This window comes from Vicugna pacos, chromosome 3 (assembly GCF_048564905.1).
Source record: "Vicugna pacos chromosome 3, VicPac4, whole genome shotgun sequence".
NCBI lineage: Eukaryota > Metazoa > Chordata > Mammalia > Artiodactyla > Camelidae > Vicugna > Vicugna pacos.
In genome coordinates this window covers 77,550,266-77,574,934 of record NC_132989.1, presented here as the reverse complement: position 1 = coordinate 77,574,934, position 24,669 = coordinate 77,550,266, and the positions used below count along the sequence as shown (strand labels likewise).

The following is a 24,669-nucleotide window of genomic DNA, read 5'->3' as shown; positions in this document are numbered from 1 at the left end:
AGCCACAAAAAAAAAATCATTATTCTCATCTCTTTATAGTTGCATTTTCAAAATGTTCTATTCCAAAATAAGCACTACCCAATCTGACTTTTTAAACTTACTCACTAGACTTAACACTGAATTAACTTTTGATTTTATTCCTAAAGTTAAATACATCTTCACAAGATGAAAGTTTGTCACCTCTAAAGACTTTCAATAAAATACCTAGTCAACTACTTACCAGCTACAAGTGTCTTGACCATAAATCTCTCAGGTTGCCTGTGAAATGGGTGGTAACACCCTTCCTGCCTATACCCTGTAGTTATTGTGAAGGTAATATCAGACATGTGAAAGCTTTTTATAGGCTGCTGTGTCAGAGGGTGTTGTTCTTATTGTTGCCTCACACCTGGCAGTTCCAAAATGTACATTTGCCCTGGTGTCTGTGTGTTCATCTCCCTAACAGACTGTTCACTTTAGGAGACCAGGGCCTGGGTCATATTTGGCTTTGTGTCCCCCCAGTGTATGACATTGGGTCTTACATGTAAAAAGGCTCTGATGTTTATTGAATAATTAAATCTAGCTCCTTGCCTTATCCTTAAACCATATATAAGAAATGCATTATACACTTGAGATTATTTAGTTAAAATATTAGGCTCAGAAGCCACTTAAGCTTCTTTAAGTACGTGAGTAGTTTGTCAGTAGGAACCAGCTGTTCTTCATCTCTGAAGGGGCCAGAACAAATGGCTGATGAAATCAATCAATCTGAAAGTGTAAAGGTTCTTAAACTTTAGTGCTGTAGTCTTAGCTTCAGCGGCATTTTTAAATCACCAGGAAAAAATTTTAAATCACTGATGCCGGGGACCCGTCCTAAGACTATCAAATCAGTACCTTTTGAGGTGGAAGCCTGGCATTCATGGCTTTTGAAACTACCCAGATGATTCTGCTGGGCAGCCCATGTTTGATACAGGGCTCTAGGATCAGACTTTGAGAAACGTTGCTTTGAAAGAAATCCTGTCTAGTTCTACATTAGGTATCAGAGGAAATGGGAAAGCACATAAGGCCTGCTCCCACCGCAGTCTACAGGGAATCAAAACTAGCTGTCACTGACCTGAGAGCAGCGGAAACACAGCCATCAGGGTGTGCCGAGCTGTGAGAGGTCATGAAAGGTGGACCTGTGCTGAGCTCGCCACTTTCTGCACAGCCTGTTAGACATTTTAGAAGTTTATCGTAGAAATAAAAGATAGTCCCTGCCCACGAAAGGAGGTTGAGTGTCAGTGTAGCAAACCAGCTAGTGCCAGCCAGACGGCCTGGCTGGTACAGAAGGTCTGAAGGCTTTGATTCCCAGCACAGATCACCATTCTCAGCACGGGGAATTCAGCTGTGAACAAGACTCACACTGCCTCCAACAACTGACAGTCTGTTCACAATTAAGTAAACAGGCAATTACAGAATGGTGAGAGCTGATGAAAGAAACAAGGTTGGTGAGATAGATAGGAGGATCCAGCTGTTGGAGGGTTTTCGGATCAGGCTGAGGGATTTTAGTCCTGCTCAAAGGAATGCTATAAAAGAAACGTGTAAGAAAGTTTTTTTTTTAAGAACCTTTGGAAGTTAGAAGGAGAAATAGTACACAGAACAGTTAGGACGCCTACGACAACTTAAGGGTAGGGTGTAAATCCCTACATTAGGGAGACTTGGAAATGAGGAGTGATTTATAGAAATCCCAGTGAAAAAGCTGTTTACATTAATATAAGCACATATACATATGTATACACAAATATAAGTAAGTTAAATGCATTTCAGTCAGAAATGAGTTGTTCGTGTTGAATTCTACATTGTACTACTTTATGTTGGAGAATGAGTACCTCTCTTGCTTTCCCCATTAATATTAATTGCTGTCATATCTTTATTTCACCATTATATGAGAACTTTAAAAACTGGATGTCAAATTAGTGAGGTTAGTCAAAGTGTGGGTCCCTATCAAAGACTCACGTATTCACTTTTGTTTATAATTCCACAGTCTCATACAAAAACACAACTTACCTGTTGGTGGGCTGCACCCCACAGGCCTGTGAACCTTGCAATTGCCCAGCCGCAAGTCCGGAGAAAGAGTCCAGAGACAGCGACGTCCAAGATTTGTTGGATAGGGAATCTTACAAGTCAGACGCAAAAGGTCCTAGAGCGACAGCCCACTGTGTTGAGCAGGCAGGGTACAGCTCCTGGGGTGGAGAAGGAGATCGCCATTCATAGGAGGAACTGGCATCAGGCTGGCTCATCGGTTACCAGGGAAACCAGCAGAGGGGCACGTGCCTCACAGCCCCTCGAGCTAGCAGTCACCGGAGGGCAGATGGTTCCCTGTGACGGCCTGGCAGTGTGGAGCCCTTCTGGTCTAAGCATTAGAACAGTCAGCAGCTGAGGCGGGGGCAAACATGTAGGCAGTCACTGTTAGGCTTCTGATTAAAGAGGGAAGGTCAGTCATGTGAGCAGGATACAGGTAAAGCAGGGCCTTGGCTGAGCAGGGGATGTACAGAGAGCGGAGAACTGCCACCACACACACCTCTGAGGATGGTAAGCCTCCGTATTTCTATAACCACTAAAGTCAGTGTTCTTATTTGAGAATTTGATGTTATGTAAAATTTTTTTATTAATCACAACTAAATTTTTGTCTTTGCCATCAACAGAACGAGATCTAAAATTTTCATATGTAAAAGATAAGTGTGTAATTCAAAACAATTCGCTGCTGTTGCTCTTGCTGGGCCAATTCTATGACCAGCCACAGAATGGATAGTATTGAGTTATTGGTACATTTGAATTAAGTCTCTATTCTGAGTCTGCATGTCTGCTCCCACAGGAGGCTATAAAGTGTGGGCATGCTTTCAATTCATGCAGTCTGTGATTTATGGAGGCACACAGGTCAGGAGTTTATTATGCTGAAAATCATAATAACTTTTGTTTTTCTTTTTAAAATGAAGTGACCAAAGCATGTTGAAAGATAAAAGGGTGAAGCATTTTGATTATGTTTTTATTTCTATTAAAGATTAAATATTATTGCTGAGAAACCAGCCATACTAAGTATTATGATATTAAAGCTGAAGTAGTTTGTAAGCCGATAGCCCCTTCTTTCCCCTGGGTTTAGGTTTGTTATTAATCAAAACGTTGGACTTGTTTAGTGCAGTGGTGTATGAAACAAACAGTTGAAAAAGACAGCTACTTTAACTTACGGTTTTCTGTTTTTTCAGATTTGTAGGAATGTCTGTTTCTTTCTGTGGACTTTGTGCTGTTGTTCACATGTCTAGATTTCACTTCCTATACCAGAAGAACTAAATCCAACAGTTGCAAGATTCTCTCATGGCATAGAAAGGAGGAAGGTGCCTTTTTATGGTTTTATTTGACAAATTCTGGTAGTCATTTTTGAAACATGGATAGTCCCTACTAGAAACAAATATTACCAAAAAAGTCCATCTGTATTTTGGGGCAGAGACAGGAACGATTTTTAAAATAGTGGAGTGTTTTTAATGGAAAAGTATTAAGTTAACTAAGATAGTAGTTTCTGGTTTTTTATAACATCATAGGAATATTGAATAAAATTGTTTTAAAGGGCATGTAATTCCAGCTATTTCCAAGTTGGGCTTAGGCATCAGCACGAGTCATTTGGAAAGCTGCTGAACACTTACCGAAGTACAGCGTAGGGTCTGGGCGCCCCATGACGTGTGATACATACAGTACAGTCTTGCCACGCTTCTAAACTTGATCCTCATCAGTGGCAATACACTTAGAATTTCTAAGGCGTGCATGCTGTGGGGAATGCTGCACAGATGATAAGAAGTATCAAAGAAAAAGACCACCTCTCAATATCTGAGGAAAAAAAGCTTAATTTACTACTTAAGTAAGGAAGAGCGTGCTTTTAGGCACAGTCTCTCTGAGCAAAGCAGGTTGCAAATCTCACGTAGAATTTTGGGGTTAGGGATTGTTTAGGGATTGACATCAGCCCCAGAAGTACCATTATTCAGGGGAGACTGTTGGTGATTGGCTGGCTTTCAGAAGTATGTTCACTGGAGTGAATCTGCCACTGACTGGCCAACTTTCAAAACTATGAGGCTGTCACTGATTAGTTGGCTTTCAGAGGTGTATTTACTGAAGTGAGTTATCATTGATCATTTTGGCCTAGGCAAGCCATCATTAATTGATTAAGTCCTATTTGATAGATTCAATCTGGCTCTAGTGGTCACTTGCTACCATAGCTGGAGAACAATCACCTTTTTCTAGGAGTTAGAGATTGCTTTATACTTATACAGTGTAGGAAATTGAAAGCACAAGAAAATCAGACCCTGAGGACTCCATCTAAATAAGCAATAATCCTATAATGCATTTTCTAAATAAGGTTGTTTCCAAAGTTAAAGTCATGGAAGTATAAAAAGTCAGCAGTTCTCATGTGTGATGTGTCATGTTAGGAAATCTGATGCAAATAATGTATTGTTAATAAAGTATAGAAATGCAAATGCGCTTTACCTCAGTAAACTGAAGTAGACTTACATCATCCATATAATAATATCACTCGTGCTCACTGCATTCCAATAAGCTTTTCTGGAATGGAAAGGGGTGGGAATGGTTTTAAGACTCAACTTACCAACCCTGGTGAACAGTCAACCCTACTGAGCCTTTAGGAATTGCAGTATCACTAAAATTGTAACATTTCATTTCCCTCCCAAAATCTTTTTAGGATTCTTCAAAATCTAAGTATATCCATGGGAGTTTTTAACATAAGTAAACTTCACTCAGTATTTTCAATACTGCAAGAAAAAAGGGTGGGGGATCTCTGCTAGTGCCTATTGCCCAATCTCTGCTTTTACAGGGAAAAAGAAATCACTGCAATATTTGGGTTTCATCTGAAAGTTACAACTGGCATGTGGGGAGTGCTAATCCTTTAGGCAATTTAGCCCTATCTGCTGTGATAAAGAAAAGTGCTGGGTACATCTGTTTTAAAAACTGCTTAATAACTAGTGGGAAAAGCCTTAGCAGTTTTGTTTATATATAAAAACTGAACTTTTCTCTTTTCAGATTCACTCAGCTGCCCCGGAATCTGGTTTTTGGACTTCCCTATTTATTCCTGTCACCTCCTAATGGGGGCAGAACTAATCACTTACATATTTCCCTGCTGCTAAGCATAGCCAGCTTATGACCACTTAGGATTCAAGCACATGTTGATACCTTAAGACCTGTAAGCATTTGATAAAGTAGGAAAGCAGGGTGGTTAGACTTGTTGTAATCAACAGTAAGAGGAGGATATTAGTCCATGGAGCTGTGCCCAAAAGCTTAGTTTCTTTTTGCACACACACACAAAAATTAAAGCCATCAACTCCCCCAGAGAAGGGAGTCATAACACCATTTGAACAGGAATTTTCTGAACACATTCCCTACACTTGACCCATTTAACTACTGAAGAAAAAAAGTCAGATAGGGCTGGTTTATTGTCAGTTTTGCTATGCATCCTGGCTCACTGGCTAAGTGAACGTGCCCTTTAAAGGAAGCTGGCAGAATTTTCTGAGTTTACTTACAGGAAGCCTTGAGAGTAGACCTCTTTTAACCCCCCATCAAGGAAGGAACCTTAAGTGAAGACTGAGGGAAAGAGACTCGCTACTAGAAATACAAACCAACAAAGCAAACTCCAGACATGGTTTCAAATTTAAGCGGTTTCTGAGAAGTTGGCTTCCATGTGGCACAAGCACCAGTAAACAGCAAGCCCGTCGTGGTGCTCGGTACCCGCTGGCTCCTTATGCCAAGCATAGTGCCGTGGAGGGTATTTCTGCTTTGAGTTCTCATGCCAAGTCAGTGACCCGTCTCTCTCCCTCCTTAGGATGTCACATGTACTTCAGTTTGAGGATAAAACGAGAAAAGTGAAAGACGCAAGCATGCAAGACTCAGACACGTTTGAAATCTACGATCCTCGGAATCCAGTGAATAAAAGAAGACGGGAAGAAAGCAAAAAGCTGATGAGAGAGAAAAAAGAAAGACGATAAAATGGAGTAATGATAACCAGAACTCGCTGGAAACGCGCCTGCAATAAATGGCCTCCGAGCAGCCGTTGTTCCCGACAGCATCGCTTACGGGTGTGAAAAGGGGTACTTTTGAACCTGTTGTCTGGTTTTGAAAAACAGTTATCTTGTTACGTAAACTGTGACATAAGTAAGCAAATGCTTTTTGTTACTGGTACCTTTTCCCCCCAATTGACCTTTTACATTGCTAAATCGCAAATAAAATCACTTTCCTTCCAGTTTACATGTTAACCATTTGCAGACGTGCAAACCTATCTGTGTCTTTTTACCCTTAAATGTGTGACGGCTTCATTTTCAGGATTTTTTTGTAAGAAGTTCTTACAGAAAGAATGTTTGAAAGAAACCTTCTTGCCATTCTGTTACCACAGTACTAACTTTGAAATATAATTTCAGAATTATATAATATAAAGATTGATGTTCTCTTTTGCATATAAATATCTAAAAATAGCCCCATCAGTAAGACTCAATAGTCTCATGAGTTAAATCTTAAGGAACCCCTAAGTGAATATTCACACCTGAATCTAGGCCCATGCCTGGGTTTTACTGTTGCAGTCAAGACACTCAACACACCACAAGTAAGGTCAGCCCAGCTTATTGCTCACCCTGGCCTGACACCAAGCCACCTGCCCATTCCCCTCCCCCTCTCAGCACAGCAACAGCAGGAGAGCATGCAGGGGTCCCAGTCTGGCAAGAGAACTCACTAAGAATGTAACGTTAGCCTTTTATGTCAATCAGTCATGCTGGTTATTTACTGTATATTATCTATACTGAATGCCAAAATTATACCACAGGCTAACTTCAGTTACCTAATTCCCACCAGCCACGTTTTTTCAGATAATGCCTCATCGGCTCTCTCTTTTGAAATGGAATCCAACAGGCATTCTCTAGAGCACTTGCTCTCAAATCGTAGTCCCAGATACTATACTACAGCAGTGGCGGCAGCACTGAAGGACATGTTAGAAATGCAAATTTTTTCCACACTACCCACCACCACCACCCCAATCCAGATTACTGGATCTGAAACTTGGATCAGAGAGGGCTTGTTAAACAGGCTGCTGGCTTCACTGCTGGTGATTCAATCTTTGGAGACTGGCAATATCTGGTGAAGTCAAAGATGTTCATATCCAGTGATCCAAAATTTCTAATCCTAGGTCTGTCCCCTAAAGAAATTCTCACACACTGCTCAAGGAGACCTGTACTAAATATCCATTAAAGCATCAACCAAAAAATGGATAAATAAGTTACTGTATATCCATACTATGGAATACACTATAGTGGTGAAGATCAGTAAACCAGAGCTGTGGGTATTAGCTTTAAAAATAATATGAAAAAAGGAAACCACCTCTATAAGAATTCTAAACACTCAGCTCAGCATTATATATTGTTTGTGGATGAACACATATAGTAAAAGTATAAAAATGCCTATAAAAATAGTGGCTACCTCTGAGGAGGCAGAAGGAATACACAGGGCGCTTCACTTGTGTTTGTAATATTTTATGTCTTAATACAGATGTTGGGTAATCAATCTTTATATTGTTCTCTATACACTGTGGTATAACTGAAATATTTCATAATTTGTTATTTATCATCATAGCTAGAATCTGATGTGAGAAGACAGAAGGTCTCTCAATACTTTTTGGCTTCAGAAGTAGGAGACAGTTTCAGAGAGGAGGAGAGGGATATGATAAAGGTGTCCTGGGGAACAGACGCAAAACCACCAAAAAATAAGCCAGTGTTTGGAAATGTGCTCTGTCTTTCCCTCACCACAATAATATCAATTGTATTTCAGATGGTCACAAAGCAAAATGTTTTCTAAACTCACAAAGTCTCTGTTGGTTTCAAGACAAACACTGAATCTGTTTGTGCTGAAGTACCCCATAGGTTTCTCTACCATTCCTCCTAGAATGTGTCCCCTTAACCAGTGTGGTCTCATCCCAAGGACAGAGAGAGCCCCAGGCCTCTGGGACACAACTAGAAGAGTAATGTTTGTAAGTTTAGAAAGATAACTGAACAACAAAATTAAAACCTCAGGTTGGCTGAATGTTCCTTTTCCTGCTTTAATTGCAAGGAGCCGAAAGATCTGAAATTCTAGCAAGATTAGAATCTTACTAGAAGAATTCCACCATGATAATAAAACCCACTTTGAATTTAACTGAATTATAGCAATAATAATTTTTCAAAAGCTTAAGAATATGGTTTAATTATCTGTTATATATGGTATTAAATGTGCTTATAGTCAAGTCTTTGGAAATTTCACAAGAGCATGTTTGTGCCACGTGAAATGCAAAAGAAAGTTCAAAGACAAAAAAATGAAAACAGATAAGAAAATTACCCTTTATAGTTCACTCTAATTTTATATTTATATTGAGCTTATGTTCCTCTATGTGCTAACCCTAGGGATGTTATCCTGAGACAGCGAAGTCTGTCAGCCTTCCTGTTCACTGTCTACGGCTGTGCCGGGCATTCTGGAGAGCAGAGAGAAAAACAACTCCTGGCAGTTCTTTTTTCTCATTTTCTGACAAGCTATTTTTTCACTTTGGTTGAAACTTTTGGCAAGGTGAAAGTTAAAACTAACTCTAGACCTCTCCTTTCTCAATAGGTAATTGAAGGAAATACAGATCTCTTGAGAATTTTTGAGTGGTATAATATCAAAGCACACGTTATCCCAGGCCCGCAGCTCCGAGGCCACACAGCCATAGTGCATCTGCTGCATCTAAAAATGGGGACACCCTAGAACAAGGTCATTAAAACGTGTGAGGAGATGAGTGGTTCACTGCTGTTGTTTTTAGAACAAGTTCAATAAGCTATGGTGTCCTTATCAAACTGTCACTACCAAGTTTCTTGATAGGATCTGACGTGTGAGGTACATAAACCTGTTCTGTGGTATCACTGGGGCCTGAATGGAAAAGGTTAGATAAATGCAAATATTGCCCCAACATGCTGTTTAATCTTAGTGATAACAAGAAAGAAAATGAATGTGTGAAGTGAGTTACCATTGAGGGTTCTATCAGTATAAGCAATTTGTATGTACGGGGTGTAGAGAAGTTAAGAGGGGTTACATTCTTTAACGCCGTCATTCACAAAAAAAAAAAAAAAAAAAAAAGTCTGGTTTCTCCATGACTTTAACTCCATTCCAGTGACTCTACAGTTTATCAGGTGGTACCACTTCTAATTACTAGAAACCAGGATGTTTTCCTGTCCCATATATGTTATCTCCTTTCTCCTGTTAGATTTTAATGCAGAGAACTGAAACAGGAGCCATACTTTAGAGAAATTCTTTCTAATAGGGGGGTTTGATGAAATTTGAGTTCCTAGAGAAACAATACAACACCAAATCTTACTAAGATGGATGTTAGAAGTCCTTGCTGGTAGAAAGAACACTCATTTATTCCCCAAAATCTTCCTTGACAAAGCCATGCATGAAAATCTTTGTCACAGGTGCTAAGGGTTTTGCTCATCCCTGTGCGGAGTTGTTTTCAGTGGTGCGCTGATAAACTGGCTTCCTAAAAAAAACAGAAAGGAAAGCCCTGACTTGTAGGATTTCTGTGGTATAAATACTCTCACCATAACTGATTTCAAGCCACCAAAAGTAGGTCCAGGATACAACTGGTCGTTTTCCCCATTCTGTTTCATTGTTGCTAAAAGCTTCCAGAGTAACTCTTGCACTGGCACTATAAGAACTCACAAAGGGTTTTAACCTTTTTTCAAGGTCACAATCTTCAAGAGTATTTGTTTTATGTGATTACTTCACATGATTGGGTGAAGCTGTAGCAACATTTAAGTTGTAGCATCGTCTGCACCCTATGCTTTTTATCACTAGTTTGTATCTTTAGATTCTCTGTTGATGGAGTTTTCCAAAGTCACTTGGCTCACATTTCTTCCTTTTGCTTTTGCCTCAATTTAGTCCAAATCTCACAGGAAAAAAAAAAAAAAGGCACGAGAAAGGAAGAAGGAAGGAGATCTAATTATAGTTTTTCTTTGAATTGTTCCCTATCACTGATAATGTATAAATTCATCAGTTTTTTTGGAAGGCATTTGGGGTTAGAAATAGAGAATCCTACCTGAAGAGAAGACTGGCTTCTAAATGAAATGCAGACAGTCTCTCTCTTCCACATCTGCTGGGAATTATCCCTTTAAGTTTAGCTCATGATATGAATTCATGCTATTTGATCAGCAAAAACATCTTCTGGAGGCTTTCTTCACAGCACCAGTCAAAAAGAAGGTGTTCTTATTCTTTCAGAAAATTGTTATTTTCTCATTCTCACAACACCAAAAACAATAATCACTGCAAAAGTTCCAGCACTTTGTTAATAATCAGGATAACGTTGAGAGCAGAGAATTCCCAAGTGACTTTCCCATTTATCTTCTGAAGCTTTATTATAATATTCAAATGCTTTAATAACAATATATTTGAAATGAAGGGCATGTACTGAAAATAAATGACTAAGTATATATTCTGTGGTGAATTCTCAATGGTTATGAGTAACCTTAAAGTTTGTGAGTTTCCTCTTTTTTGTGTGATGTGCATAAACTGTTCTTTAATTTGCAATTTTTGAGGGAACATTTTATTTAGGGTAAAAGGATTGTGATCATTTTATCTCTGTTCTTAAGTTATATTACATTATTGATATAAATGAATAGACTGATTAAGAATGGGCACTATCTCCCAAGCAACCAAAGAATTCCACAAGTGATTTTTGAGTTAATTTAGAAAAGTTGCACATGATATTATGTGAGGCCTGGGTGTATTTCTGACTGAAGTATCCTAACGTCCATCACGTGGGTTTTATGTCCCATCAAACCTGGCATGTCCAACACTGAACTCATCTACACTCGCCAGCCCTGCCTCCACCAGACTGCCTTCACCTGCACTTTCCCCCCATCTTTGCGATTGGCAGTGCGGTTTTCCAGTTGCTCAGGCCAAATAGTTTGGATTCCTATATTTGTCTCACACCCCGCATCAGTCCTTTATGATAATCTGTTGGCTCTACCTTCAGAATATGTCCAGAATTTCACCGTTATTGGCCACTCTGCAGTACTAGTCTTCCATGCAGACTACTCTAGAAGTGCTCTAACCAACCTCCCTGCTTTCGCCCTTGTTTCCCCAAATTTATTAGCAACATAACAGCCAAGTGAGATCTTTTAAAACATAAATCACATTGTTACACTTCTCTGCTCAAAATCCTTCAGTGGCTCCCCATTTCATTCACAGTAAAAGCCCACATCCTTAGAATGATCTAGGAGGCTCTAGATAACCAGCACGCCCTCCCCTCAACCTCTGACCTCCTCCCTTACCAGGCTCCCCATCACTCTCCACACCCATCTTTTCCGCACTTCATCAAATGCACTAGGAGTGGTCCATCTCGGGTGCTCTGCACTGGCCAATTTCTCTACGCAGAACACTCGTCCCCCAGGTGTCCAACTGGCCAACTCCCTCAGCTCCTTCAGGTCTGCTCAAGTGGCACCTTCTCAGGAAGTTCTACAGTAACCACTCTATTTTAATATTGCAACCCGTCCCCACCCGCACATGTTCGGACTCTTTTCATCTCCCTATCCAGTTATATTCAGTGGCACTATGAACTCCTAAGCACTCTGTCTTATTAACTTACTTCACTCTCACAAACAACTCTCTGGTTAGTACAGACTCTAATGACCACTTTACAGATAAGAAAACTGAGCCTTACGTAGGTTTAATTACTTATTTATCATCCATCTCCTAGCCTAGAATGCCCTCCACAAGGACCAGGATTTTTGTAAGTTTCGTTTACTACGGATCCAGTGCCTAGAACCATGCCTAACAAGTAGGAGACACAAAATGAACATTTGCTGAATGAGTGAATAAACCAGCACCCTCCCCCAACAAGGTCCAATACAGGGCCATTCCATGCTTTATCATTTAATATCACCATCACTTCATAAAGTCAGGACATTTTTACAGTTAAAATGAAGGAAGGATACAACCTCAGTTCACAGACAGCTGTAACACTTAAATAAAGTTAGCTTTAGGAAAACCTTACTACATTATCTTTTTCTCATTTTAACATAAGACACTTGTCACAGGTGGAAGAGCTCCAAAGACCATTCTTGGGAAAACCCTGGTCTGCAGGAAAACACACTTCTACCAAAAGGCTTCCTTGAGTACCTGCTCTTTATAGACAGCAACATTTCAATTCCTGAAACTAGAAGGAACCTAGGGCCAACATGTACTGTGTGGAAAGCAAGGCTTATTAAGGCTTCAGACCTGCAACAGATTTAACAGGAAAATGATTTAACCTCTTAATATCAGTCTTCTCTCTCATGGGAACAGCAACAGCCACCTCACCTATCTAGCTGTCACAGGCAAAAGAAAGAATACACAAGAAAACCAGGCATTCACAGAGCTTATAACAATAAGAGCTAACATTTAATGGATACTTCTTTTAAACCAGACACTCTTCTAAGCACTTAATCTGTATTAACTATTTTAATTCTTATAAACAACTCTATGAGGCAAGCTCTATTATTATCTCTATTGAAATGAGGAGACTTAGCAAAGCTAAATAATTTGTCCAGGTCACACAGGAAGCAGAGCAGCTGGATTTTAAAACAAGACGGAATCCAGAGTTTCAGTTGACCACCGGACTACCATGCCTCTCGGTACATAAGCCAGACCTTATATTTCCCAATAGAGTTTGTAATCCGGTGGGTAGGGACAGAGACTCACACCCCAGAATAAAAACACAAAACACAGCGATTTCAGTTGTAAGGAATTCTATGCATAGAAAACTAAGTGAGTGATAGAATGAATCAAGATTGTGGTTTAGTGGGATTAATCTAGAACTGCTTTGTGGTAGAGGGAACTCTGACCATAATATGAAAAGAAGAAAGAGCATGGCCTCGAGGACAGAGGTCAGGTTCCAGGTGGAGAGAATGTTATGCAGACAAGCCACTAAGACAAATGTAGGAGACAGTGACATGTCTACATAATGCCAAAACATCTGGTTAATTCAGTTTTTTTTTTAAAGCCTCCATCAATGTAGTGGATTTCTTCAGTCAATCCAGATGTTTGGCATCTTGTAGACAAAACATCCAGATGATTAACTGAAGATCTGACAGAGCTGACTGTATTAACCAGATGTTGTAGCAGTGTATAGACATAGTGTCAGGACGTTTGCTTGGCTGGAGTGAAGTCCAGCTGTAAAGAAGATAATGGTCCAGGCAGTGAGAGGGGGCTTTGAAGCAGAGACCTGGAGCTTGGATCTGATGCAACTGGGAGCTGCTAGAGGAGGAGTGTGATGGAAATGATGCTTAAGGAAGAGGATTCTAACAACTATGTGAAGGAAAGGGAAAAAAAAAATAACGGTGAGAGGAAAAGTTGTAGACAGGAAAGAGGATGTTAGGAGAGTGCAGGTGTGTGTGAGGTAATTAGAGCCTGGACCAGAACTGGGCTTGGGAATGCAACAGGAAGGAGTGGATCTGAAAAACATTACAGAAAAAGAACAGGAAGTCATGATGGGCTAGACAAGGGAGTGAATGCACATCACCCCAAGGCTGGAAGCCTGGAGGCCTGGGAAAGCAGCTGCCGTCAGCCTCACCACACTAGTAAACCAAGAAGGCATCCCCAAGAGCCCCCTCCCCTCAACCTCCATCCACAGGCCACAGCCAGGCCCAGGCAGAGGGAACCTGGAGACCACAAACACAACTCCCGTATAAGGTTCCCTAATCATTTGCGAGCCACCTGAATTAAACGGATTTCTGTTCAAGTCCAACTTCATGAAAGGGTTGGGAAGTTGTCAGGTAGACACAACTTCAGTGAAAAGTCTAAGACAATACTTCAATGTTACTTACTTTAATAAGAACTTTATTTTGTGGGGGGGTAGGTAATTAGTTTGTTTATTTTTAATGGAGGTGCTGGGGATTGAACCCAGGACCTTATGCATGCTAGGCTTGCACTCTACCACTGAGCTACACTCTCCACCACCACTCTACCTGCCCCGCATTTACTTTTATACAGCATATAATGTAAACTAAGATGTATTGGGGTATGAATAAGTTAGATGAGATTAAGAGAAATTATACAGTACCTGTATTACCTGACAGATTGGTATCATAAAAGCCTGTTAAAAGGCACAATTAATGGCTGAATTCAAGAATTTCTATTTTTCAAAAAATCCTTCATTTATGAAACCTTGGATTTGTTCACTTGGTTTAGATATTTTGCAGACTTTTTTTTAAATTTCAAATATCTTATTTGATAAGAATCAAGTTTCTATTTATAAATAGTCACAAATTCCAATTCACTAGGCTTCAAACCATGATAGTCGTATGATAGTGTGTGCCCACTTATTAAAAAAAAAATTCTAAATAACCTTGCAATTCAGGGTTTTGCAAATCTGCAGTTTCAAATATTTTCAGCCCCAGGCTTATCAGCCCACACAACCGGTTTTGTGCCCTTTACAAACATACACCCCGGGTTTCTTGAACTGCCTTCTGTTCATTCCAACAAACAAAGAACCTTCAACAGCGGTTACTCTCTTTGCTCATGGTGTGGTACAAAACTGAGAATCAATCAATCTCTCTCCCCCTACCAACCCTCCCAATCCTTCCCCCTCCCCACACCAGAGAAACAACATGGAACATGAAACCATAAATATATTAATGTGTTTCCAAATCACCCTGGAGGAGGTGGAAGGGTCAGGAAACTTGTTAAAATCAGTTTCCCAGGCCTCAGAAATGACAAGCCTGTTGATCTGGGGTGGGAGCCCAAGAATTTGCTGGGGGTTTTTTGTTTGTTTGATTTTTAACAAGCTCTCCCAACTAATTCCAATGTCTGTTTTCTGAAAATCAGACTTAGATGCTGCCCTAAAGCAGAAAGCTAGAGAATGAAAAGCCTCTACTAGACATGCAAATCTAAAACGGTAAAATAAGATTAAAATATTTTTTCTTACCCATCACTTAATTATTCCTTTAGGTAATAAGCTCCTAAGTAAATTCACTGTGTTCTTGGATATGCAGATTTTCATAGAAACTGCATAAAGTCAAGTAACCCTATGCAATAAACTTAGAAGCCCAGAAGGTAAGCAGAACAGCTTGTCTGTCCTCATTTCACAGCACTGCCCACCACAGCCCTTTCCGAACACAATGTTTACATAATGGGAAAATGTAATTAATGATCTTGGTAAGTCATTCTAGTGCTCCAAGGCTAAGTGAGTCACCTATTTATCAGATGGAAAAAAAACAGTTGAGTTCACTGAAACAATGGGCGATTTATCCAGCTGTGTTTGAATACAACCTTCCCACAGCCATCTTTGTAGAAGAAATACCTCAAAGTTGGTAGATAGCAAACTAGTAACTCAAAAGGTTAAGCAGTGAAATGTCCCCATCATAACATCAAAGACTAGAGTGTTTGTTCTCTGCATATAATCTCTTAGGCACCCCCTTTGGAGGTAGTATTCATTCTACTACAAGAAAGATTAGTGGATTTTCTTTTTTCTCTGATACCATGGTTCCATCTGCCTTAAACTCAACTTATTCTCCTAAATCTTCTCCCAAGGATATAGGAAAGAGAGTAAAACGGAAGGATTTTGTTAGAAGCTTTTCATTACCTAAGGTGTCACAACTGAAGATCAAACTTACTTTTATTGTGCTTTGAATGATGGTCTTGAAACAATCAAGGGTTTCATATGTAAGTCAAGTGGTTCTGACTTAAGTAATGATTCTTTCCCATTTACCATTCTCCTGCCACTTTCAAATCTCATCTAGCAACCACGGGAAGCGGTCTTGCGCTCTAGTGGGAGGGACAAGACAGGACTGCAAAAGAAAACCCTTAAGAATTTTCAGAACAGATAAAGTCCTTTTGTTCTGATACATGTTAAAACAGAAAGATTCAATTCCAGTGACCCTCTTTTCTTCCTCCACATAAAAACACTAACCTTCAATGCCTCCATCTTAACCACAGTATTGATAAGGGTAAGAAATAGACAGATTCTCCTTAGAGTCTTCCATGGATTCTACCGCATTAGCATCATCCATGGCATGGAACGGTTTCCAGTACTGTGCTTTCCTCCTCAGGGCCATTGCTAGCCCACGGGTGCCTCTGTGTGAATCAGAAAAAGGCACCCATGCCCCAAAACACTTCGCTTCCATATGTCAGAAACTGTGCTAACATACTGGTTTTCTTTGAACAAGACACTTTACCACATCTGCAAGAAAGGTCACCATATCAAACGTCAAACCTGTGTCGCTTATGATGTGAATCACGTCCCCGGAGACGTGGTGCCCTTGTGCAAAGCTCAACAGCAAGGCTCCCTCTTCACTGTCGGCCACCTCCATGTGCAAGCCCGGCCCAAATGCTCCCTGGAGCCCTACGGAAACTGTAACTGCTCTCTCAAAGTCCATGCATGAAATTCTTCCTGCCAAATTCATACCTACTGTCACCGGCAAAGCCCCTTAAGGTCCCCAGAAAAAATGAGATTAAATCCAGGTGATGAGGTCTAAGCTCTTCCTTTGTGCTTAGTCTAGTTTCACTTGCCTGTATGGGGTCGCGTGCAGAGGCCTTGCATCTAACACGTGGGATGAGAGTTCCCAGCACAGAATCACTGAGCTGACACCCCTACTCAGCAGCCCCGGGGAGAAGCACTGTGTGGACCATTGCAATTCAAGACGGCGGGGAGCAGGGAAGGTATAGCTCAAGTGGTAGAGTGCATGCTTAGCATACACAGGGTCCTGGGTTCAATCCCCAGTACCTCCTCTGAAAATAAACCTAATTAACTACCCTCAAAAAAAATTGAAAAGAAAAATAAATATAATTAAAAAAAAAAAAAAGACAGCGGTGGTGGGCCACGTACAGAGAGGCTGTGCCTGCATTGCGATCTGGAACATGAGCAGGCCCCCTGAGCTCACCTCACGAGAACTCCACCCCCTCCCCGCTGACCAGATCCCTACAGGGCACCCCGCCCACAGCAAGTGGGGAGACAGTGTGCTTCAGAGCAAAAGCTCCCACCTCTCCACTCTCTGATCAAAGAATAAAGCTGTCCTTTGCTTCTGAACCAAACTCGGTCTCCTTCTGTTGGCCAGAGCAACACTGGGCAGGACGGCTCTCGTCCGGGCCCAACAGGAAAGCACCATGAGCACCACCTTCCTGGCACTCTCCCCTCCCTCTTTTCATCCTGACTCTCTCCCTTTCCTACCAGCAATTTTTGTTCTGCTCCTGTTTTCTGTGGTCTCTGTTCTTAGACTCTAGTTCTGAAGAATCTGGTCACTAGTAACATAAAATGGCCTTTGGAGCCCAAGCATTTAACAGGTAGAAGCGAAAAGTGCTGCCTGTTCTTGACGACTTAGCCGGTACCACCTCACCGTTTCCCACAGCAGATACTCCAGTCAAATACTTGGCTTCCTGTACAACTTCCGGCACAGGCTAGCAGATTTAGTGACAAGACAATAATCTGTGACTAGGGCCATATGACGTTCCATCTCACCGGAAGAGGCCCATGGCTTGTTCAGGAAATAGACCTAGAAGTTCAGACTCTAAAAAAACTAGAGACTTCTGAGCCTCATTGTCCAGGGCCACAGCCCTCTGGCTCTGGCCCTCAACCTTCTGCAGCATTCAGAAGAAGATGATTCAGACCTACACTACAATGGCCACCCAGCAAGTTCTGGAAAAAAGACACTTTTCCCAGGCCTATGAGCTATATGAATAGCTAAAGTGTCTCTCCACAGGCTGGCGATAGTCCCAGGTTTCAGAACGAGGTCCTCATGACCTTTGGAGCTGGGATGAATCAAGCTCCTGGATGACATTCAGATGTGGTCCATAACCTGTCTCTGGCCTCTGGGTGAACTCTTTCTGTATGCATAACATGGGGTATGTGTTTAGTACCTCTCTTCAAAGAAAGTCCTCTCTGCTAACAAGGCTTAGTAATATGCTAGAACGGCATGGTTACCTCTTTCTCTTGCATTCCTTCAAATATCCAAGACATTCAGTGTCTCCTGAGGTTTACTGGTTAATAATGGGAATTTTTTTTTCTAATAATCCCATCAAGTACCACATAAAAAAGAGGCAGCTGTCTCAAAATCCATAGTGGCCAAAAAAGTCTTCCAGCCTCTCCTTGTACCTGAAGGCTAGCTCCTTCAGCCTTCTAGCCCATGTCATCCTCACAGTCTCTAAGTAAAACGTATCCCACCAACAGGGGAAAAGAGCTTTGTTTCGTTTCGTTCTTCGGCAAGTGCACTTTATGTGCTGGAAGTTAAGTAAACATTGAACCAAAAATGTTACAGCACCTTCAAGAAACAAGAAGTTTTTTCTTCCTTCTCATCCAATATGATAGGGCAAAGTTTGACATTTCTATAGCATTTAAAACATAAGGCTAAAAAATAATCTTGGTGGTCACTGGTCTGCCATGAGTCTGGTTAAGCTTTAAGGAAACTGCTTCCAAGACAGGACTTAGATTCTTCAGAATTTGTTGGAATGTGGTCAACAGAAAAATAAAATTTCAAATCCTGGGTTACTTGCCTGAAGGACCTCCATGAGGTAGACTCCATACAGGAAACAATTCCATCTTCCAGAGTTAATATTCACTTGTTTTCTTTTCCAGCCTAGAGTTTAGAAGAAGCCAGCAGGCGATGTAGCTGTTTGGTAATGTCCTTCCCACTGCCAAGATGGATTAATGTTGGGAGATCTTACAACTGGTGAGTAATCAGTAGTGCTTGCAGACCCTCCAAGATCCCTAAGGTGTGATTATTTTCCTACGTGGATTTCTGTCATCATCCTCCAAAGGATGCTTGGTCATTTCCTTCACTCTTCCCTCACTGGACTCCCAAGCCCATGTCACAAGGACGACATGGTTTACAAGTCATTGCAAATCTCCTCAAACCAAGTTGGTCAGCACTTTAGAGACACTGCTAAAATGTGAAGGCTGGCTGTATTAACAAAACTATACCAGTTTCCTTTTAAATGATTCTGAAAAAGTACGAATCATTTATTAAAATAAAATTTAGAACCTAATTATCCTCTAGATCCACTAATTCGGTTTATTATGCCCTCTACCTAATTCTCAGGTTGATTTTAAGATACCATGGCCATACTAAGATCTCAGACTATGAATAACCAAACTGAAACAACTCCAAATATGTAAGATGTGACTTTTCAAAATAAATACTCTGCATCTTTTAGCATTGACTACCATTCACTCCCTAACTTTTTCTCACCAACACTACCCCAACTCTTCAACTTGGATTCAGCTCCTTTCTGGGACTAAACAGAACTCTGAAATGGAAATCTGATATCAAAAAGCTCACACTCGAGAATCAAACAGCGGTAAGCTCAAGTTCTGTCTCTGCCACCAACTAGCCGGGAATCCTTAGATGGATGATTCACTTAAACTCTCTAAGCTCTGGTTTCCTCATCTGTAATCTGGACATAGAGTTTACCCCCAGAAGACTGTTGTGAGGGATTCAGTTGGCTAATACTTGTAAAGTGTTTCATATGGTGCTCAATAAATGCTAACCACAGTAGCATTTGTTTTAGTGATGGCTATTATTAATATTATTATTACCTCCTTCAGTCACAGTTACTAGATTAGGATCCTTGTCTAACAAAGTTCCTGTAAGCTTAACCTTACAGCCCCTCCTGCTGGCTGTGCTGGGAACCAGGTGGGTGGATGCTCTGCAGAGATATGAGGCCGCCTTGGATTCTCCTGTTACTATTCCCCTCCACTGTTAGTTCTTTGACCTGAGCCTGACCCCCTTCCCCTAGGCTTAGGGACTTGCAAACCTTAGTGACTAGGGATCTAGTCACTCAGGAGGTAGGTACTTCTGTCTTCTTCCCAGATCCTTTCAGCTTTGAGTCCCAAATCTTAAACTCATCCCCAACAGGAAGGCTCTAATCCTGGAAAACTGGCCAAATGTCTAAAACCTCGTAATTTCTGATCGTCAACCCCACCCCTAGACACACTGTGTTGCCCAAGCCAAGCTCTGCCCCTGATTCACAGCAGCCAAAGCCATAAACCAGTGGGCCCTGCCTTGGCTGATGTCAGAATCACCCAAGAGTTTCGAAAAACACAGATGTCTACCCGACTCCCAGCCCTGGAAGTCTCTATTTTTAAGTTTCCTGGGTGATTATGATGATTACCCCAGCTAGAGAAACTCTGATTTCAGCAGCCACCAAATATCCCTATCTGTTCCTCCCATGCCTTGGAGCTGGATTATCTTTCCCAAGCTACATAAACCTGCTGCTACTTCTCCTAAACCCAGTTAGTTGTTGACTCCAGTTACTATGAACTCTGAACAGGTCACAGGGACTCAAGCTACTAATTATGGCCAAGGAACCAAACTCCACATTCCCAGCCCCTTAGGCCCAAGAGATAGAAAAGACATACTTGAGCCAAAAAAATATAATCAAGAGAGCATCGGGGTTGTAGAATCAGTAGCAGCTGGTATGGAACAATGGATCCAAGTTCAAAAGATTTAAAGGCCTGAGACTCCAACAGTGATCAAAAGCAGATAAGCACCCTTCTCCCTGCCAAGGCAATCTAACACCATGTGGCACTCACTAACTGCACTGTGGAAGTTCATAAAGCAACCCTAGCGAGACCTTTATTTTGTAAGAGAAAAAGAAAAGAAGAGAAGAGAAAAGAAAAAAAAGGAAAGGAAAGGAAGAAAAAGAAAAGAAAGAGACGAAAGGAAGAAAGGAAGAAAGAAAGGAAGAAAGAAAAAATAGAAAGTGTGTGACAAGTGATGTGATGAAAAACAAATCAGTAGGGCAATTTGTGTTTGCGGCACCTGTTCTGCTCACCTGCACCCCAACTTCAGCTCTATCTCCACTCATCTTCAGTTTCCAGGTACTTTCCTAATCCCTGCCCACTGGGCCAGAGGCCTCTGTGGCTCACTGTTTAACATTTGCCTGATAAACCAGACACCAAACACAGGATGGCGGGCTGGAGTACCTAGCTTCAGGACTGCTTGGGAGCTCCTTCAAGACTGACCATAAGGCCAAGTTAGTGCAAGAATCTGCTTAAAGGCAAGATGGAGACTTCCCTCACACCACCTGCTCCTGGGCACTCTTACCAGCATTTCCTTCTCAGCAGAGCCGGGCAGCTCCCCACTTAAAATGCTTCAAGTCCTTTGCTTGCCCAGCCTAAAAAGAGTGTGTCACATCACCCAGTATTTTAGAAGATTCTACAAAGCCATTCTTAAGAACGACACATTTCACAGCCAGGTGTCTTTTCTGACATCTCAGACCCCCCAGAAGACTTTGGTCACTTTTTCTCCTCAAGGGCACAGACAGCTTTCAGGCAAGACCCGTGTGAGGACCTTCTCTAAGGGAAACTGATGGCATCCAAGGTTCATTAACCCTCAGAGGACCTCTTCAGGGATCAGCAACTCTAATCCACAGTGCTGCCAGGTGCCCATTCTTTTCTCCCTGCCGTGACTCCTGCAAGGGCCCGTGGGGAGCGTGGGCCTGCACCCTGGCTCTGAATCCCGGGGCCCTGCCATCCTCCAGCAACGGGCTGACAAAGTGTGCAAACAACGGAATGAAATCGTTCAAACAATCTTAATAAAATTCTGTCATGAATAATATGTATCTATACTACAGATCTCATTAAAACAGACGGCTGTAAAACCCTAAACTTTAAAAATAAGAAGAATGGCCTCTCTCTCTCTCCAAGCGTCTTCCAGTTACGGTCCAGGATCTAATTTACCCTTTTGGGCTCTGATACTACAACAGACCTCAGCCAAACAATTGTCTCACGACCGTGGTGATAGTCATCTTTAAGAGCTCTGTTCGTCGTGGGCCCACGACCATGAACAGCCGTGGTACACAGCGAACCTGCCGGCTTGGGTGCGAGCCTGGAGACAGAGCAGGTGGCCGGCTGGCGGGGGGATGGGAGAAGGGGGGTTCTGTGGCTGCTGCGCATGCGCCCCCTGAGCAGCCCGCCGGCTGCGGGCAGCGTGGCCTGGCGACGCAGACTGCAGCCCCGCGGCGGTGTCTGAGCTCGCCCTCCGTCAGGGGCACCCTCTCGTCTCACCCCAACCAGAGTTCTTTTCAGGGATTAGCCCTGACTTCGTGATTAATCGGCACTCTCTGGTTTTCCTGGGGTGACGTCACCCTTGCGCAGAGATAAAACAGGCTCCTCTCTGAAGACTCCTGCTGCAGCAGGGTCCTGTGCCCCGCGGGCTGGGGATGGGCGGGGCCGCGGGAGTGCTGGGTGCCCGCCACAGAACCTCTGCTGTTCATTGCTTTTGCTCACTGGTTAAATGCGAAAGTCAAAGGGTCCTATCCCCACCACCTTTCTTCATTGTTATAAATGCAGGACATGCTCACTTCAAAAGGCGGAAAATTATAAACAGACAAGTAATCCACCAAAATCTCACTCACCCTACAGGCTCAATCTGTTAATTTTGATGCATTTCTTTCCGGTCTTTCTTCTCTTTCTTTGCAACAGAATTTCAGGTGTCAAACACTGCTCAGCTGCAGTCCAGTTACTGACAGATAATTTTGCATCCTACCTTTTAAACTTAACGTTGTAGCAGAAGCATTGAATGTGCTTCTAGCAAGCATTTCTGTAAAGCTCCTGGAGAGTCTCCCTAGGGGATGTACTATCAGATACTTAAAATTATTTCTATTTATGTGTATCTAGGATATTTCCAATTTTTACTGGTATATTGGAAGCAAGTAGACCAGCCCCGCTCCCTGTCCTGTGTTTGCCTGGGATTGTTGGTTAGTGGAGCATACAACCGCAAACTGAGAATTTTACCCAATATATGGTAAAGAGGGCAGAAACTTGAAAACTGCCTTTTTCCATACTGCTGATGGTGGAGAACTAGGGTGGGGGCTGATTGCAGGATGAGCTTTTGTGTCTGTGAAGTGGGAGATCACAGGTTTTGCAATGGAGATGGAGGCTGGTAGTGGAAGAGGATGCACCTTCCAGTCAGGTGAGAAAGAGAAGCCAGGAAGGCAGCAATCTGGCACCTGAGGGGGAAATTCCCCATAAAGATAAGTGGCTGATTATTTTTAAAATATCATTGTCAAAGATTCTATTTTAATTCTCTTGGTCACAAGCTCCAATGTAGTATTTGGGAAAACTCTTGTCTCTTTCTCTTACTTAAAAAAAAAAAATAGAGAAATATAAGAGAAAGAACTCGGCTTACGTTAAAGGAAGAGTTAACACCACTTGCATTTTCTGTCTTGCTGTGATCTGCCCTTCTGGAAAGTTCCTTTCCCACTTTATGAGAGCCTGGTGTCATGTCTTTGTAAGATTCCAGATAGCTAGGATAAGGAGAGCCCATAAGCCATCCAGAACTTCCCTGGGCGCTCCTGCATAAGCCGACTTCTGTTTATCTCCCGCAAGTCACCTGGACTGAAAGTTGTGATAGAATGGGATGGTGGGAGAAAGGCTGGTGGTTGGAGAGTAGGTTCAGACTCCCAGGCCCTTTTTTCGAGAAGCTCTTGTGCATTCTGTCATCTGCAGTCTGGGCATGTCGTCCTGCTAGTTGTGTGAATACCAAAACACTGCAGAGGTCCCGGCTGTGCTTGGAGCTGTGACTGTCTGTGACCCAAGTGCAAAACAGGAGCAGCCAGCTCTTGGCATCCCGCTCTTTGCACCTCCCTCTTTGCTGGGTCTGGGGAGGCTTCCCCTTTATGAGAGAAAGTGTGGCACAAACTCTGTCTCTGGTGGAGCCAGTTTTCTTAGTGCTATCTCTGTGAGAAAAGCTAGACAGACCAACTGGCAACGTTCTGTCTTGATTTAAATACACACCACAAAGCGGGCAATTTGTGTAATTGGCATGCACTTTGCAAAGTACCTGTGGATTCCTGACCCCTCTGAGAACTAGCCGTGAAGCACAGATGGAACTTCAGAAGGGCAGAGACAGGCCGTGGTGGCTTTCTCTTCCCTCTGAACCCAGAGGAGGCGCCTGCCCTTCTCCCCGTCTGCCTCTGGGGCAGCTCCTTCCATGGACAGTACAGCCTTCCCCTGCCTCCTCGCCCACTGTGCGGCCTCTGTGTGCTCCACCTAGAAGACACAGGGCGGTATCTGCTCTAAGAGGAGAGGAGAACCTGCCTGCTGAGGGCAACACTCCAGACCTGGCTGCCAGCGGCAAACCCACCAGTTCCCAGATCTCCAAATCTGCTCCTTTTTTAGTACCCAGGGATTCTTGAACCTCCCATTTCTAGAGAATGGTTTCCTTTTTGCTCTCTGGCTCTCGGAGGATTGGGGAAAAGCCAGCTCGTTCATGGCTAGCTCTCATCATGTCCAGTGAGGTTAGTGCCTCTCGGCCTCAGCTCTCCATGTCTTTTTCTCCAAGTCACAACATTCTCTAGGCACTTGCTGACCCTGCTGTGTTCTGCCTGTTATAAGGTCACCTGCTTTTTGAATTCTTTCCACTTTCCTCCCAGTTATTTGCGATAGCCTCTTAGAAGCTTAAAAATAACATTTATTTCCCTGGTGGTTTTGTATATTTCCATTTGGCAAACTCTATTTTGTTCCGTGTGTTTCTAAGGGAACAGAAACCCAAATGGTTTACGTCCCACTTCCTACACTAACCTGACTGATGTTGTCAGAGTGGAATTGTCCTTCGGCCCAGAGTGGGTACACCCAACCATAAGCTGGGCCTTGATGCCGAAACTATATAAACTACAAAGACAATGGACATTGTTTGGCTGTTG

The 24,669-nt window shown here is 42.3% G+C and overlaps 1 protein-coding gene and 1 long non-coding RNA gene across 3 annotated transcripts in view; one reads left to right on the top strand and one right to left on the bottom strand.

The window, feature by feature from the left end:
* Nucleotides 1–6,260, top strand: part of CWC27 (CWC27 spliceosome associated cyclophilin) — a 197,475-nt gene extending 191,215 nt beyond the window's left edge. For both annotated transcript variants that reach the window (XM_031675598.2, XM_006197516.4), the window contains one exon: nt 5,831–6,260. In XM_031675598.2, coding sequence (XP_031531458.2) covers nt 5,831–5,854 — 24 coding nt within the window. In that variant the 3' untranslated portion in view covers nt 5,855–6,260. The remainder of the gene's footprint in view (nt 1–5,830) is intronic.
* LOC107034240 (uncharacterized) overlaps nt 1–24,669 on the bottom strand; it is a 95,055-nt gene that overhangs the window by 21,245 nt on the left and 49,141 nt on the right. Inside the window, exon 3 of the long non-coding RNA XR_012071428.1 lies at nt 2,020–2,195. This is a non-coding gene — a long non-coding RNA (uncharacterized lncRNA). The remainder of the gene's footprint in view (nt 1–2,019; nt 2,196–24,669) is intronic.